Here is an 18141-nt window from a genome sequence, read left to right on the forward strand (position 1 = left end):
AGCAGCTGTCCACGCGGACGCATCGCTCACTCAAGTAGGAGAGAGACAGATGTCGAACGCTGCCGAACGCGGAGGCCGATTGTGCCTCTTTGTCGCTCGTTCCGCGCTCTTGCTTGCACTTCAAGCCTTAAATGGAACGCCTCAGAGCGAGGTAACGCCGCATGAATCATGTTTTTCCGTGCGTCCATCGAATTATAAGACGTTGTCACGTCAAAAAGTTTAAAAATCTTTAAAAGCACTTACCTGATATAAAAAACGAACGAGAAATACCCAGATCCGAAACAAAATTCAAACTACGATCTTTCGTCGTATAGAATCTAATGCAGGGCAATTAAATCGGTGTGACCACATGGGGTTTAGCCGTTGTCGAAGCGATTTCTGATAAGCGCACATCAATTGGCATACGATCGTCATACAGGGTAGGGGCTTGTAGAATAATCCCAGCCGTTCCAACAAGTACAGCAAGGGTAAATATCCACAGAAATAGTCTGTCCAAAACCATAGCCACATATTTCCAATCTTCTTTTACTCGCGTCGAATCTTCCTCCCTTTGAGTATGGTCTGCAATGAAGCAAAGCCCGTCGATGGCTTTGTGAACTTCTGGGCACTTTTTCCACGACGATGGGGGCGGCGGTGGTGGATTTACGCCGTGGATACGACAGGTGGCAGGACCAATTTCACCACGAGTTAGTTCATCCCTGTATATATTATATTCTTTTATTAAATGTTGTGGTGTTATCAGAGAAAGATGAAAATATTATAAATAGGGACAGTAGGGAAAGTAGGACACTTTCTGAGAAACGAAGGTTTAGTTAGATAACAGAAGCAGAAGGAAACAGGGGAACAGAAAACGTAGATTAGAAAGTAACTAGTTAAGGATGAAGGACGTTCTAGTTTTCGGGAAATTTGATGATCGACTTAGGATGGGCTGTCTTCGGATTGACAACCCTGCAACGAAAAGATTTATGTTTACCTGGAGCCGTCACTAGGAAAAACCCCATCGTCGCCGTTTCCGTCGTCGCAGCTATGGAGTTCATAACCGTTGCAAGCAGAAAGTCTTCCCAATTCAAACCTTCTTAGTCTATCCAATTGGTAATGAGGTCTTCTCATAACTAGAAGTCGTGGAAGAACATGGATGAACACTCTCCTTACCCATGGTGCCATTTCATGGGTTGTAGGAGACCGGAAGTGAACATTTAATACAACCACCTTTTCATAAAAGAAATAATAGAAAATATTTTGGTTTCAATATTTAGCAGTGTTGTCATTTAAACGAAATTCCTATTATTTCTATCCATGAACACCCCGTATAGTAATATAAATTTAGCTGTTGGAGACGATTTATTCATTAAATAAATACCTTTTGGGCCACCCTGTATATATTTAGAATCTTCACGAGTTATTTTTTTTTTTTAAAAGAAAAGGAGGAAAGATAGGGATAACAATTAAATCCTGGACTTAAATGTGCTTGCGATTTACGAAAGAAAAAGCTGCAGACTTTATATTGCAACTTGGTAACTAAATACTTCCTTGCCTAGCTGAGTTTTTGTTTAATTTTGGTCGTTGAGAGGACTATAAAACCACATGGAATAGCAATAAAGAATAAAGTTGTTATAGAGTAGTGTTCTTGAATAATTTCAAAACGACTGTTCCAGAGTAAACTCACTAGACTGCATCTGCAATATTAATTGATGCTTAGGTGTTATTAATATTGCTTTAGAGACTATCTCATTTATTCAAAAGATTCACAAGGGATATTAAACCCCAATGTGCTAAGACAACTTGAAAAGATTATTACTGAAATATTTAATAAGATAAAACGAAAAGTAACTACTGAGTAAAAGCGTATGATAATAATATTAAATTTTGTGTAGACTAAGGTTTCTGTTTGTCCTGCATTTGTAATATCGGATTATAATTCAAACTGCTATGTAATAAGATATGTTTTCGGAATTTTGAAAAGCAACCTTTTCTCTGAAAGTAACCATGTAAGATCAATAAATTTTTCATGTAAAAAAGGTGGAAACAAGCGAACTCTTAATCTGATTAAGTGAAGATCTCGTAGAGGAAAATGTAAAACAAAACGATCAGAGGAAAAACTGTTTTCCCATCCGACGACGATAGAATAAATTACATGAATAAACACGAGCAGCAAACAGAAGTTGATGCAGTTGCCGATTTACATCAACAACTTCTTGCTTTTTTTTTCAATTTTATACCGATACTTATATAGCTGAATATCCCCACATTCTTCTTCATAAAATAGTAATTTTAATCTTAATTAAAACAATCAATGCCGTCAGGTGATTAGCAAAATAATTTAATTTTGTAGTTTTTAAATGTTAAATTGCAAAACCATCGTCGTGTACATATACATGCATTTATGCACTATCATTTTTCAATAAATAGAGCGCATTTTGAATGTTATCTATAAATTATTAATTCGTACTAACGAATTTAAATATTCCATTTTCATGAGCAGATATATTCGTGTAAGGTAATTAAAATGGATGCAATATTTTGCACTTTATAAAAGGCATAATCTGGTTGTTATTTTGTAAATTATTTGTTGAATCTATTGCTAAAGTTTTGCATAGTAGAATCAATATTTTACCTGAACTTCAACCACCACAACAAGATAGTCCCTACATTTCCCAAAAACATCCCACCATTCTCTAAGCATGCAGATTTGATAATTTTTTTCGAATTATTAAATCAATTTTTCTAGAGCATTTTCCCAAATATCAAAAATTAGTGAATTCTTCTAATTTTTTATATTAGTTCTAACCCTACAATCACTTACTTATTATATACACCTTTGCTTTTTTTTATTTTTAATTATTTCCATTCCAGAAACTCAATCAAAATTTAAAAATCAGTAGACTGAACTAAAAGTACGAGGGTGGATTGATAAGTTTCCGGCCTGACCAAGAAAAACAAGGTTTTTAAAAATTTTTTTTTTATTTCTCAACATAATCTCCTCCAAGGCTGATACATTTCTCATAGCGGTGTTCCAGTCTATTAATGCCATCTCTATAGACTGATTCGTCAAGCTCCTCAAAATAACCATTTACAGCTTCGATTACTTCTTCATTGTCCGCAAATCTCTTACCGCCAAGCCATTTTTTGAGATTAGGGAACAGAAAATAGTCACTCGGGGCTAGGTCTGGAGAGTAAGGAGGGTGCGGCATCAATTCAAACTTTAGATCGTTGATTTTAGCCGTCGCAACGATTGACGTGTGCGCTGGTGCGTTATCGTGATGAAACAAGATTTTTTTCTTCGCCAGATGAGGTCGTTTAATTTTCACCTCGTGGCTCAAACGTTGCAATAAGTCTGCGTAGTATTGACCAGTGATAGTATTACCCTTTGCAAGGTAATCAATGTATATAATACCTCTTGCATCCCAAAAAACAGTAGCCATAACCTTGTTCGCCGAAAAAATTGTTTTTGCCTTCTTTGGAGTTGGTTCCCCTGGTCCAATCCACTGTTTAGACTGTTCTTTGGTTTCAGGAGTGTAGTGGTGGACCCACGTTTCGTCAACGGTTACGAATCGACGCAAAAATTCGCTTGGATTACGCTTATACAATGACAAATTTGCGGTAGAAATGTTTTTTCGAATCAATTTTTGGTCGACTGTTAGCAAACGCGGCACCCATCTTGCACAGAGCTTTTCCATATGCAAATGTTGGTGCAAAATATGTTGCACACGTTCATATGACATCTTACAGGTCTCAGCTATCTCACGCACTTTCAATCTGCGGTCTCCCAGCACTATTTGATGAATTTTTTCGATCATATCTGGAGTTGTGACCTCAACGGGGCGTCCTGAGCGAGGCCCATCAGAGGTGCTCACACGACCCTTTTTAAACTCGGAAACCCACTGCTTAACGGTTGAATATGACGGGGAGGATGTCCCCAGTGTTGAGTCCATCTCTTTTTTAATTTCCTTCGGCGTTAACCCCTTCAAATAAAAGTATTTGATGACAGCACGATTTTCCTGCTTTTCCATTTTTACGAAAACCACAGAGGCGTCTTGTTCAGCGTGCTGTCAAACCTACACTAGCAAGGAGATCGGGCTGAAACTATAGCTACAAGCTATCCAAGGATAGTACTATAGAATGTCACCTCAAGGTAGGCCTAGTGGCGTCATCTCTTGGTTAGGCCGGAAACTTATCAATCCACCCTCGTACTATAAAACATATATAATAACGCGATTCTTTTTAAGCAATACAATCATAAATTTAATTCAACGTTAACTTACCGTAACACATATACTAAACGTGTCCAAAATCATCGTGAAAAGAACAAATTTTCCCAAGAGAGGAACCACCAGTGACGTTGGAGGAATAATTTCAGCCAAAAGTAGGAAGAACACAGTAAGTGATAGGAGAATTGAGATGGATAAGCTCACCTAAACAATCACAAAAGAAGAAAAGACGTTAAGCCGTATGTAGTAACCGAAAAATGAACAATGGCTAACACATTTAGTAATTTAGTGCAACATATACTTATTTTATCGAAAAGCGAATCTTACCAAAAGGTAATTTAATTACCAAGTTTGGTTTACTACCCTGTTTGCGTAACTTTTGGAATAAAACTGAAACTAACAAATGCCTAGATTCAATTCCAACTAATGGAATTAATCTAAATTATTTCTTGTTTTAACGAGCCACTTACTTAAGTTGAAATAGTACTTCGTAGATTTAACGTAACATTTAATGACTTTACTTATACTTTGTTCAACAAATTCCCTTGCTTTTGTACAGCTCGCCTGGGCTACCATGAAGAAGAGGATGTAATAAACAATGGGGTTTACAATAAGTATCATTTAAGATAGAGGTTTATAAAAACCAAAAGTTGCAACTTAAATACTGAAATTCAATAAGCAATAAAGAAAACTAAATCGGTTAGAAAATAAAATTTCAATACTTTAGACTAATTTATGTTGGACCAACAAAACGATCTGTTTCAGCAGGATATAAAGAACACATTGATCAGTTAATATTTCGACTCATACAGCACTTAAGAGTGAGCTTTTTCTTAATCAAATAAAAACAAAACAAGATAAAGAGTAAAAGTTACTGAGAGAACCACCATTCACACGAATGCTTGTTTGTCGTTCATGTCTGGAAGTATTATTTTATTCCCCCTGCAAGACTGGGGATATAGCACCTAGCAACCCACTAAATTGTCTGTTCTTAGATCCTTTTAGGCCAAATGACTCGTATGTATATGCGTTCTCACGAAGGAGACGTGTACATACAATAATAAACAGAAACTACGCGAGAGAACAAAGGATTATGAAATGGCCTGGTAATATTCTTTTGTAGGGATAGATATTTGAAATTCTTGACGTGAAAGATATTGGAATTCTTGGGGGTGGCATTTCGACCGTTCATTCACTCCAATCAGACATTCGGAACGGCATTTTTCAGGAATGTGCAAGCAGTTGAACTTGGTATTGGAGGTGATGACGACCACCTTTAAAATTTATGAGCCATGCCAACGGTGTTCGTCGGAACCGAACTATTTGCCAAGAAAGACCCGAAACTGGGTCACGTTTTGACTCGAATAATTGAAGCATCCAAATCCCAAAAACAAATTTTGAAATTTTCCAACTGCATCGCCACTCCCCCTTTTCCCGAGTCAGAAAAGTCAATCAAATTCGTTATTCCTTTCCATGAAACAGAAGCGGTCCCAACATACACCCCTGAGGTACTCCTTTTAGATTAATGCATTAATTTATTAACAGTTCAGGCCAGTGTTTTATTTGCTATAAAATAAATTTCTAACTCCAATTTGGCTGAAAGAGAAGCGGACCCAACATACGCCCTTGAGATACTCCTTTTAGTTCGGGTTTTATTTTATTAAATATGAAGTAATTTTGGGCTCGACGCCATTTATAAAACTTCCTTTCCGATTTGTTACGTTCCCGTCATTTCCTCTTGGCTCGATTTCTTCCAGATGAGTTTCTCAAGTACTATTTTAAGTTCTTATAGTCGGAATTCGGGCTTAACAACAAAATAATGAAGCCATTCTCTTCCAACCCCGACGTACAAACGCAGATGGCGCAAAAGCAATTTAAAATTCGCAAAAGGTCGTTGAAATCCATTTGGCCTTTCAATTTCATGGCCGTTTCAAGAACACGTCAGTTATTTGGAACTTTATTAAGTTTTTTTCTAATATCTGACACTGACGTGCGAAAGTGCAACCAATTAATCGAAGTTATTAAACCTTTAGCAATTCATTTTGATCGACTTTTCTTTCATAAAAATGCCAAAGTGTGCCCTAAATTCATTTTCACTCTAGAAATTATTAATCGACGAGAATAATGAATAAAGGAAATGTTTACTGATGGGCTGTAATTTCAGATACTTAAACTCGAAGTAGAAAAAGTTTTTTAAATCGTTTGCTTTTCTGTGGGTATTAGTAATTATTTTCCAGCAGTCTTTATAAATTTTGTAAAGAAAAATATGAAAACTTTTCGAATAGAACAGTACGAACGGAGACGCATTATTTAAAAGATAAATTCGCAACTGAAATAAATTAAAGCACCTGAGCATGCTTTCTACAAAACGAAAATAAAAGCTACAAACTGTGTAAACATAGCCGACCATGAAATACAAACATCTAGAGGTAAAATAACAAAAGGGAAACGTAAATTATTGTAATAGGACAATAGATAATTTACAGTACCTTTTCTCCACTATCGCTTGGTAAATAGAAAACTAGGACAGTCAAAAACGATATTCCCATACAAGGAATAATTAAATTGACAGTGTAAAATAGCGTCTTTCTTCGCATTGTTATGTTGAAGGTGATGTCTAAATACGGTTCGTCACAGCATGTGTAGAACTTTTCGTTTCTGAAAAATTGAGTTAAACTTATACAGTAAGTAGATAGGTATATGTACTATCTATCAATCACTAAAACTTTACACCACGGAGAACGAAAACTAACACATAACGCGAGCGAGATTCCGTGTTTTCCTTTAGAAACAAAAGCAAGATATATCTACACGGACTAGACAAGTGTATCTTTGCTTTATGTTCTTTATTTCTGTCATTGAATGGTAGCGTTGCACAAGAAAATCGACGTATTAATTCTATTGCTTACTGCAATTCGTTAGTAAATTAAATTACCTTATTGCAGGCACCTCCAGGATGTCCCATTCGACAGACGTGTAAAATTCACTTAAATCTATCCCAACATCTACAACACTTGAACCCCTTATCTCATCAACATGCCGCAAATCAACCTGTTGAACAAATTGTTATCAGTAACGGTAGAGTTATTTTGCCAGCTGCTACATAAAGCAATTGGGATAATTTTTATAATTGGTCGAACAAATAGTTTGTACTAATAGGCAAATTAGTTCTCTGTAAATTGTTTCTTTTATTTATTGTGCGACGCAACATAAATGAGAAAATAAAAATGCTGAATTGCACCACTCCAAGTTAATATTATTTTTTCATCCCTTACATTTCCTCTCGTGCTGTTAAAGCTGTGCGCGCGTGAAGGTTTAGAGGAAGCAATTTGTGTAAAATTTACCGTGATGATAAAATGTAAACAGGACGTGTAAGAATGACAGTCATTAATGGTAGTGGCAACAACCAAGGTGGAAGTGATGATGACTTGACTTCAAGTATCTCGTACTTTCGTAAGCTTCACTCTTTTTCGCTCTTGCCAACGAGATACTTAACACCATCATAAACAACGCGAAATTATGATGGATGACTTCATGACGATGCAAACGCTAAATACCGTTCCCTCATACGACTTAATTGAAACAAAGCAAAAAATAATTATAAGCTGAATGCCGACAAGAAATACAACAAAAATTCGCCGCCAAATTACAGATAAACCCCAAATATAAATAAAATTGTTATATTACTTACTAGTGACCCGCCCCAGCTTCGCACGGGTGTTTAGATTATTATCGAAAAGGGGAAATCTTCAAGAGATACCCCCTGAACATACTAAATATACTACAGAATGTCTTTATATACAACATTCACAGTCTTTTTGTCATTAGACAATACAAACCGGCCTCCCGGCCGGTACCGCCGCAACCGCTATGTCTCTGCATTTTAAATCTGTAATATCTTCGAAAATATTCATTTAAATTACATGCTGTAAAGGGCCATATTGATCTATATTAAATGCACAATGTATTTAAGGTACTTAATTTCGATAAGAATTAATGCTGTATTGCCTACAATCGCTTCGTAAGTAAGTCATTATTTCTCATAAAAAGTAAAGGATAAAAATGGTTATTGTGGGTTATCCCTAAGAGATAGACATATACTATCCCGGACTTTTTTATAGACCCTTTTAAGATGTACAATATTGTAGTACATTATTTTGATCTATCTCGTAGGGTTCAGCCAGCGTTTGCAATGTAAGCGCAAAAAATGTGTTTATTTACGACATCACATTAGAAACCTCTAAAATTATCAGTGTTTCCCTACTATATTATGCATGTATTATACATATAAACCTTCCTCTTGAATCACTCTATCTTTTAAAAAAAACCGCATCAAAATCCGTTGCGTAGTTTTAATGATTTAAGCATACATAGGGACAGACAGCGGGAAAGCGACTTTGTTTTATACTATGTAGTGATTACTGTAGATGTAGAGCGTTCCTGAAAGTGGCTTTAAGGATTTGGGTGATACTGGAATTTAATAATTTTAAAACAACGATTCGTATTGTGCGTACAACGATAAAATTTTCTTTTTATTTTTAAGCAGCCCCTTGTTCCACAGTAATAGTTTCATAAATCTAGCCAAACTGTAGCATTGTACGTTAGAAGAATTTTTTATTAGTTTTGTAGGTGCACGAGCGTAATTCACATTCGAGAAATGTAGCCTGGAAGTTATGCCGGTATTCCCGAGGAAACTGTCATGCAACTAATACTATATTTAAGCTTGTCTTAACTTGAAATAGTGGAAATAAAACCCTAGGCAGCAGCGACAAAAACAGGCACGTGCTACGACGTGAAATATATACCAGTCGTAAAATAAATGTCATTGTTCGCGAAATGATGTGAAACTTCCTAGCTGAAAGCAACTCTTTCAAATATTAGTACACCAGAGTAACAAATAAGCCCATCACTCTCGTATTAAACGGAAAAAAGTCTTTCCTCTGTGGCTTTCTCTAATACTTTTCGGCTTAATTTTCGTTACGTATTGTTCAGTAAATGTTTAAGTCTATTGTCAATGAATACATTGTGAAACACTTTTGTAAAAATTCTAAAGCTCTTTTTACATTTTATAAGAATATGGAGAGTGGATTTTTGATTTCCTTTTCCTTTTTGTATAATTCTTTTAGGGTTTAGTGCAAGGAAGTGGAAGTACTCTAGTAGTATAGAGATTGTCGGCAAGGTCAAGATTGTTAGTTTATATCTAACATATAGGTCATGTCCTCGATATTTCTATTTGAATAGTACGCCAAGTTCTTGTTAGTCAGTACGTATCTGTACTGCATTCTAGTATCAAAAAGTTGCCACTTTAAACTAAAGTGGTATATGTATCTACTAGGGTCAATTGAAAAGTCCCCGGCCTGACACATAAATAGCGGCACCAGAACTAAATCCATATGATTTTCAGTTAGTCCTAACCTTCAAAAGACGCGTCTATAAATTTGACGGCTGTCGGATCGGCTTGATAACGAATTTCCGGACACTGCCCCAGGAAAATCAACCATCAAGGATTGGTATGCTAAGTTTAGACGTGGTGAAATGAGCACCGAAGACGGTGAACGCAGTGGACGCCCAAATGAGGCTGTTACGGACAAAAACATTAAAAAAATCCACAAAATGATTTTGAATGACCGTAAATTGAAATTGAATGAAATAGCAGACACTCTACAGATATCAACGGAACGTATACATCACATCATTCACGAATATTTGGGTTTGAGAAAGCTGTGTGCAAAGTGGGTGCCGCGCGAGCTCACTTTTGACCAAAAACAACGACGAGTTGATGATTCAGAGCAGTGTTTGAAGATGATCACGCGTAATAAACCCTAGTTTTTGCGTCGATATGTGACAATGGATGAAACATGGCTCCATCATTTCACTCCGAAGTCCAATCGACGGTCATCTGAGTGGACTCCACACGATGAACCCGCTCCAAAGCGTGCAAAAACGCAACAGTCGGCTGGCAAGGTTATGGCGTCTGTATTTTGGGATGCGCGTGGAATAATTTTCATTGACTACCTTGAAAAAGGAAGGACCATCAACAGCGACTATTACATAGCGTTATTGGACCGTTTGAAATCGCCGAGAAACGAGCGCATTTACAGAAAAAGAAAGTCCTGCTTCACCAAGACAATGCACCGTCTCACAAGTCAGTGAAAACGATGGCAAAAATTCATGAATTGGATTCCGAATTGCTTCCGCATCCATCGTATTCTCCAGATCTGGCCCCCAGCGACTACTTCCTGTTCTCAGATCTCAAAAGAATGCTCGTTGGGAAAAAATTTTCGTCGAATGAAGAGGTGATCGCCGAAACTGAGGCCTATTTTGAAGCAAAGGACAAATCGTACTACAAAAATGGTATCGAAAAGTTGGAGGATCGCTATAATCAGTGTATCACCCTTGAAGGGAATTATGTTGAATAAAAAAAACGAATTTTGCAAAAAAAATGTGTTTTACTATTTTAGGCCGGGGATTTTTCAATTGACCTGTTATTTGTTGTTCAACTATCTCTCTAGCTTGTTAAGAATCATAGACCCTCGATATCACAAAGACGTAAAAGGAAAACCTTGAAAAGGATCATGCCTACAAAAAGTCTTATTAACGGATTCCTTTTTATAATTATTTAATTAAAGTGTTTGTAAACTTCTGATTCTAAAGAATTAAAATGTTAATTGAATCCAATTTTTCCCTCCATCTATATCAGGTACCTGTCTTCGTATTAGACCTTCAAATCAAACGTTCATATAAATACTCCTCAGCGATTTTATTATTTATTAACTCCTTGACGATTAAAGAAATTCCTTACAATTTAAATTTTACATTATAGAAATCCTTTTGCTGGATTTATTAATTAAGCCACCCTACTAAAAGTTTGCTAGGTATAATGGGAATATATTAAACCCTCTCTTATTAAATTAACAGCGACAATTTTACCAATTCATCAAACCAAATTATTTTCCGCAGGTGCTATGTTTGCGCAATTAAATATATCCATAAATTTTGTGGTTGTTGAAGAATATATTTGGTACACTGCCAAAGTTATATGGAAAAAGAAAATTTGAAATTCAAATGTAAAAACTATTTCTCGCCGTAACCGATGATTTTCCCCTATTCACGTTTAGTTCTGCCTGCCTATAAATAATGTATTTGTGCGTTAAATTGGAATTTTCTTTCAACGATCAATGGGATGTAGTAAATGTCTTATTTTCTCAAAAACTTCGACGCAGTGTTGTACAACACAGAGGTAAAAGCAAAAGCATTTTACAAATACAAAAATTAAGTGTTTACCTGAAAGCCATCGTATGTCCACGAGCCAAATTTCATGACACAGGTTTGCTCGTCGAAAGGGAAATATTCAACATCGATTTCGCAAGAAGACTTGTATATCGCTGGTGGCTTCCAATCCACCCTTCCAGTGAAATTGAGGGTGGCTTTTGTAGCTAATGTTACTTCGAAGTTGCCGTCAGCACTGCAAATCAAAAACAGAACAATACGGTGATCAATTCATCAACACAGGGTGCTGTATTAAACAATACAAGAATGCTTATAAAAAGGGGTAGTTTCTCTATTTTCTTGCATGACGCGCGTTCCGGTCAAATTTTCGTTTAACTTAAGGGAAAGGAGTAGTCACTGGGTGCCAAATTCGTACTATAGAGCGGGTGAGCGTTGATCAAACTTAGCGACGTTCTGTCGAAAATTGATAGTACAATAGGGTAAATATAAATAGAGAAGTACCTGAGATTCTAGCCCTTTGTAGACTTTACTTTTGGAATTACACCCTCATTTGTACTTTTATTATCATTTGTTTTTTATTAGTATAACCCTTTAATTTTTATAGCCTTGCTATATAAGAAAATTTTATTAATCTAAACATCAAAAATTTATTATCTTTTACATTAAAGTCATATTCAAATGACCCCCGTACATTTAGCAAAAAATTAGATTGAAAATGTGAGTTAGAGTGGTTGAAAGAATCATTTGCTTCTTTTTTAGAGTATCTGCAGCTTAACAAAATTTGCTAAACAAGTTCAGTTTCAAAGAAGGAATGCGTAGATTCCTTTCTCGGCCATGATAACCTCGTTTTCCCCAATTTCCCTTTTCAAAGGAAAACTCAGATTTAATCCTTACTGTGGTACAAGCCGGCTGCTTTTAACGCTGGATTCCGATCCAGTAGAAGGCGAAAGGACGAGGAGTTAATTAGGACTCGGTTTGGTACGTTGATTAATGTAATAGCATCGTATTCGTATCAAATAATGATATTTAATGAACAATATGCAATTACAATGGCCAATTGACGAACAATAGTTACTTGAGGAACCACTATCATAATAGCATAAGCAATATTTCGTGTAATGGCTTTTTGTTCAGATCCAAGTGACTCGTTTTCATGAAGGCATTAACTACCCGCGCTCATTTTTTATTTGCCTGTACTTAAAAAATCATTAAACTCATTTTAGGATGTTTGGGAGGTACAATCGGAGACAAGAGCACATGAAATTAGAAATTCGTGATTAATTAGGTTTTGCAGCATATCATGAGGTAAATAAATACTATCTATACTAATAAAAAACTATACGGTTTGAGAGAAAATTTGGAATTTGACCAAAAACTTTGAATAAAATAAGAAATAACGAATACAATGGAAAATTTTTAACTAACTTTTGGCAGTGAATATGCCTTGATTTCAACTTCGAAACAAAAAAATATTTAGTTTAATTAAAACATTAAAATTACATTTATTTCAGACAATTATAAATATTACCATTATATTATCAAGTAAAAACGAGATTTTCAGCTAATTTTTCATTTTTTCCTCGATAACCATTTAGTGAATTTGAATAACCTTACGCTAAAGTGATTCTCCAGAGTTCAAGTTACTTATTATAAAAGTTTGAAATTTCTGGTAGCTTTTTTTCTGTTAATAAAAATAAATTTAATCTGTTCGGTTAACGAATCTCCATAAAATGACGTGTAAAATTACAATTTTTTAAAATTTCAATAACTTTTTAACGGTTTAGTGAATCGATTTGTAATTTTTACAGGAGTTTTAGAATTGAATGAGGAACGTTATTCCAAATTTTTATTTGTCTCGTAGCATTTTGACATACCTCCCAAACATCCTTAAAGTCTCGAAATTGCTACCTATGATAAGATTGAAACATTAAATATTCATTCGTATTAAAATAATTAGTCAATCACTGTTCTTTCTTTCATTCTTTTACAAAAATCTAAGATAAATCATTTTATTTGTTCAATCACATTTACCGGAATACTTTGGACTTTTAACTCCAAAAAAAATATGTTGTTAAAAATATAATTAAGAACAAAATTTAATAAACCAAAACTATTTTAAAGCTTAAACTTACTTGTTATAAAGAACTATATCTGGACGCCAAATATGGTCTGATGGTACATGAAGCATTTCAACCCCTCCATACTCCCGTGGGTCCCATTTAAGTTTGTAATCGTACCACGACTGTAACAAAGAAAAGATCAGATAAAAATAATCCCTGTCGAGATATCATTATGTTAAGGACTCACTTGTTCGACCCACAGGTTTGTCGTCATTATCTGGTTTTTAAGATTCTGAAAAGAAAATAAAACTTTTTTAATTAAAATACAAAGAAAAAGGGAGTGTTCTGTCATGTACAGAACAAATCCTAACAATTGTTCTATTCTAAACATTTAATGAGACATAGTAGTAGCTTCTTCAGAACTATAACTAAAGAGTATAATTTTATTACAAAGGAAGTAGTACAGTGTTCCTGTTTCATTATAAAGTTTGCTTTCAGTGAAAATTTTTAGTTTATTTCAACATTGATAATTCAGTATGGTTCCTCATAATTTTGTTTTTAGGATTGCTAAAGTTTTCAAGGTACTCCTTTGAGAATTTTTTAGAATACTAATAAACATTGAAACGATTTCTATATAAATATGTTGTCTTTATTACAAACGTTAGTTCTCATTTGTAAAAAGTTTCAAATTGTGCAAAAAACGTTTCCACTTCGTCCTTAATAAAACTGACATCGCCACATTTCCTTTGTAATTTCTGTGTAATTTATACTTAAGTGAACATCTAATGATCTGGTCCCGTCCCATTCTGTACTTATTCCAGTGCCGACGAGACGAGACCGTCGGGATTCACGGGTTAGAGATATTCACTTCAATGATACACCCATGGATTCATGTAATGTGTACAGACAATCGTTAAATATGATAAATGTATCAACTGGGGAAATATTACCTTCACAAATATAACAAGGATATATAAGAGTGAAATCCTTGTACCTTTAAACACGTTTTTGAAACTTTAAAGTCCATTCTTTTTAGCTTGATCAAGGAAAATTACATTTAATTTTAAATGGTAGCTACAGTAGGATATTGAGAGGATATTTATAAACTAATTAGTAACTTTTCTTAAATTCTATATCGTCTTGATACCGTACGTTTTCCCTATTTAATTTTCACTGCCAACTCATTCTTTCTGTTCAAACTTCGAATGGATACAATAATCTAAAGTCAAAATGATTAATTAAATTAATTAAACAAATGTTAAGACCGATACTCAAAACCGAATTTAAAATTTATAAAAGTGGATGTTTTAGCTTCTAGAAAATTAATTACAATATGTTATTAAAATTATTAATATGATCGAACATACTCGATTTAAATGGATAATTCTATAGGTACTGATGTAGTTAAGGTTGTTAATGTAGTCAAAGGTAGATGGGTTAGAACTTCAATAGGACGAAACCGATTAATTAATTCAATTTCAGACAGTCATGCACATGGGAATTCGAATACAGGATGTCGCAAGCCATATTCTCATAAGGGCACAACGAGCTTAAAGTTTAACGAAACCAATTTCGCGTGAGCAAACTTGAAATATAATAATGTTGCACGTTTCGAGTTGGCTTAGCGCGATAATAAATTTCATTCTCCTTCTGGTCGAATATAAAAGAAACATGTGCAATATTTACGGCATTTAATAAGCCAAAATGGGTACAAATTAGCGGTTATGAAGGCGCAATACATCACTAAAACATATTTATTATATGTGCACCAAAAGTGCTCTCTACAATGCCGGGTAATTTCCGGAGAGACGCCAAGAAAAAAGAAACAGGACATAAAATTGAATTTATAAACAAATTAGCAAAGTACATCTTTCAAAAAGTTGTACAAAATCAATAAATTAGATTAAATCAACGTTATTTCAGTGTTTATTTGCCCAAATATATTTTTGAAACTAAAAGAATCAAAGGCGCTCAATAAACTAATAGAAGAGGACGCATGTTGCAGCCCTGAGGAACACCAGAAGACTGCTAATACCGTAATACCGAAAAATCATGAAATATGGTTCTAACTCTTCACGTCGAGGGTTGTAATATAAGTAAAACTTTTGATCAGAGGAAAGCAGGTTTCGCAGTAAAAAGAGGGACGTCGTAAAGTAAAGCCGTAGCATTTTAAAATGAAACTTTTCACTTTACGTGGGTGGTACGGGTGTCTGGGACGAGCTATCAAAAATTAAATGGATGGTTTCGTTGAAGTTTGGCAGTAGCAACAAATTGGTTTTGTTTTTTACATTGCTTAGACGTGTCGGAGAAACCAGTGTTGGGGCAAATTAAATTGAAAGCCTTTTTCTGTGAGCGCAGACCAGTTCAATGACGAAAGTCTGCAACACAGAATTTCTCTCTAGTACGTAAAGAGCTTCAGTGAGGCAAAATATTTTTCTAAACATGAACGATTTTAATTACTTAATAATAAAATTAACGAATGGTTTTTATAGTATGCTTCTGTTTCTTTTTATTTTCGTTGTTAGAACAAAAACAGAAAATGACACTTGAGCTTTGGTTATGAATAGACTGTGTAAACTCAAATCAAGAAGGCTTGACCTAGAACTGAAGGAACTAGCTTTAACTTGTTTATATGTCCATTTTCTCGATGACAACGTATAAAGATACAACGGCTTTTAACTGCGAGCGTTTTTTCGTTCAACGCCTTTAATTGACCGAACGTTTCAATCAAGAAGCCATAGATTTCTTTTAAGAACATAGACAACTAGATTGTTTTATTATTATACTTACAATTTTAAGATTTATTTTAAATTTGGTGTCTTTTTATATGCAACTAACTATACACCTTATTGTAAACATTTAGACCCGCCGAATGTTATCCAATTGTTTATTTCTTCCACGAATACGTCAGTACTAGTGATTTTTAATCAAAGAACATTTTTTAATATGCTAGATGTGCTTATTTTGGTCATTATGATTACAGATGTTTATTATACATTGAATATCACTTTGGTTAAGGTGTAGATTTCAATAACGTCAAAGGCTATTGTTTTCTTCGATCGAAGCTATCGAAATTCTACTGTTATTTAAATCAGGTACCTTTCAAGAACAAAAGGCTTATTGCATTGATTGGATGCTATGAATGAGAGCGGTTCTTATTGGACCAGATCAGTTAAAATCAAGATATTATTTAGAACGTGATCGAGTATATATAGACGGAAATTACTCACCCTTGTATATGTTCTATTGCGGTTAAGGTTTTGTATAAATACCTTTGTAGGTTTATCTACTTAAAAGTAATGTTGACGGTAATTCCCACGCAAATAATTTGAAATCGATATACTGTGGAAGAAGCAGCGCGTGTGATATATATTTAGAATTTTGCGAATACGTTAAAAGCTTTGCTTTTGAAAGTATTTTTTCAAATAAATCCAATGTACTTGTGACGATTATTCTAAGCGTGAATTTTATTACCCCAGCGCCCTTTAATCTTTCCGCCGAGATAAATGACAAAAATGCTTTTATCGCCGCTTTTGAAAATTGGCGGCCGATTGTAACCGACGCTGAGCTTTCATATGAATAAAAAACTTATTTCCGTTCTGGCCAGCGTTATTTGCTTCCATTCAAGGGTCCAATATATCTCACATACCTTTAAATTATGAAACATTAGAAAGAATACAAAGTGGAACTCTGATAAATCGCTTTTGCGTTGCAAAAATTTTTAATTACGATCCTGCTTACTAAATCTTAATACAAGTAGTGTAAGTAAATTTCTGTTTGACTATAAAATTAAAAATTCGACCGATCTAGTTCTACATTGGCTATTGTCATTAAAATAGAGTTACAGTTAGGGCTAATATGCAAGATTAATATGTGGTGTTTGCAATTCAATTAGTACAAAAGCGCATTAAAACTAAACCGTGCTTCTGCAAATCAATTAATCCATCGATTAAACAAGAAAAATGATAAATACTTTAATTGTTGCGGTTGTGTATCACTGGAATCACATTTGTATCTATCCATTTGTAATAAAATTGTGACAACTTAATTTTGATACGATATTATTTATCGATGGATCAATTTTTCTTAAACTTGTACAACTGCATTAATTAACCCCGTTTTTTATTTTATTTACTTAATTACTTAATTTCTAATACTTTAAAACTATTAGTAATTCAGATGTCAACCGTTTTACAATACGATTAGCTTGTTGTCTAAAGCTTTTTTGGCACGAATTACGTTTTCTATCCTATCTATTTCAGTTCTCATCTAAGAATTTCTTAAGGAGTTACAAAAAAGTTAGTTTTGTACAAAAAATATTAAATAACTAATTGTCCGAAACACAACTGAAAAATTTGATTTGTAGAAGCTGTTAAAAATTAGCAATATGAATATTAAAAATCTAATCAAAAACAATAAAATTTAACCATTTCAAAACCGTCAAAAATCCCGCACTTTTATAAAAGATAAAAATTTTGTATTTCTCAATATAATTTAGCAGATATGTCTTGTACAGATACTTATTTACTTTTGGCACTGTAATTTTCAAAACTTTTTATTGACGAACGGCAAATACCCCGCCAAATTTTTTTGTGTGGTTCTTAAGTTTCAAGCAAAATATTATTTTCGCAGAAAACATCATA

General features: G+C 34.4%; 1 protein-coding gene across 1 annotated transcript in view; it reads right to left on the reverse strand.

The window, feature by feature from the left end:
* Window positions 1–249: 249 nt before the first annotated feature.
* Window positions 250–18141, reverse strand: part of LOC108738657 (acetylcholine receptor subunit alpha-like) — a 26698-nt gene continuing 8806 nt past the window's right edge. The window contains exons 4-11 of the mRNA XM_018472179.1: window positions 13746–13790; window positions 13571–13680; window positions 11493–11673; window positions 7144–7259; window positions 6698–6866; window positions 4263–4412; window positions 974–1209; window positions 250–698 (exon numbers count right to left, since the gene is read on the reverse strand). Of these exons, the coding sequence (XP_018327681.1) occupies window positions 332–698; window positions 974–1209; window positions 4263–4412; window positions 6698–6866; window positions 7144–7259; window positions 11493–11673; window positions 13571–13680; window positions 13746–13790 (1374 nt within the window). The 3' untranslated portion in view covers window positions 250–331. The remainder of the gene's footprint in view (window positions 699–973; window positions 1210–4262; window positions 4413–6697; window positions 6867–7143; window positions 7260–11492; window positions 11674–13570; window positions 13681–13745; window positions 13791–18141) is intronic.

The sequence above is a fragment of the Agrilus planipennis genome, unplaced genomic scaffold (assembly GCF_000699045.2).
Source record: "Agrilus planipennis isolate EAB-ADULT unplaced genomic scaffold, Apla_2.0 scaffold135, whole genome shotgun sequence".
NCBI classification, from domain to species: domain Eukaryota; kingdom Metazoa; phylum Arthropoda; class Insecta; order Coleoptera; family Buprestidae; genus Agrilus; species Agrilus planipennis.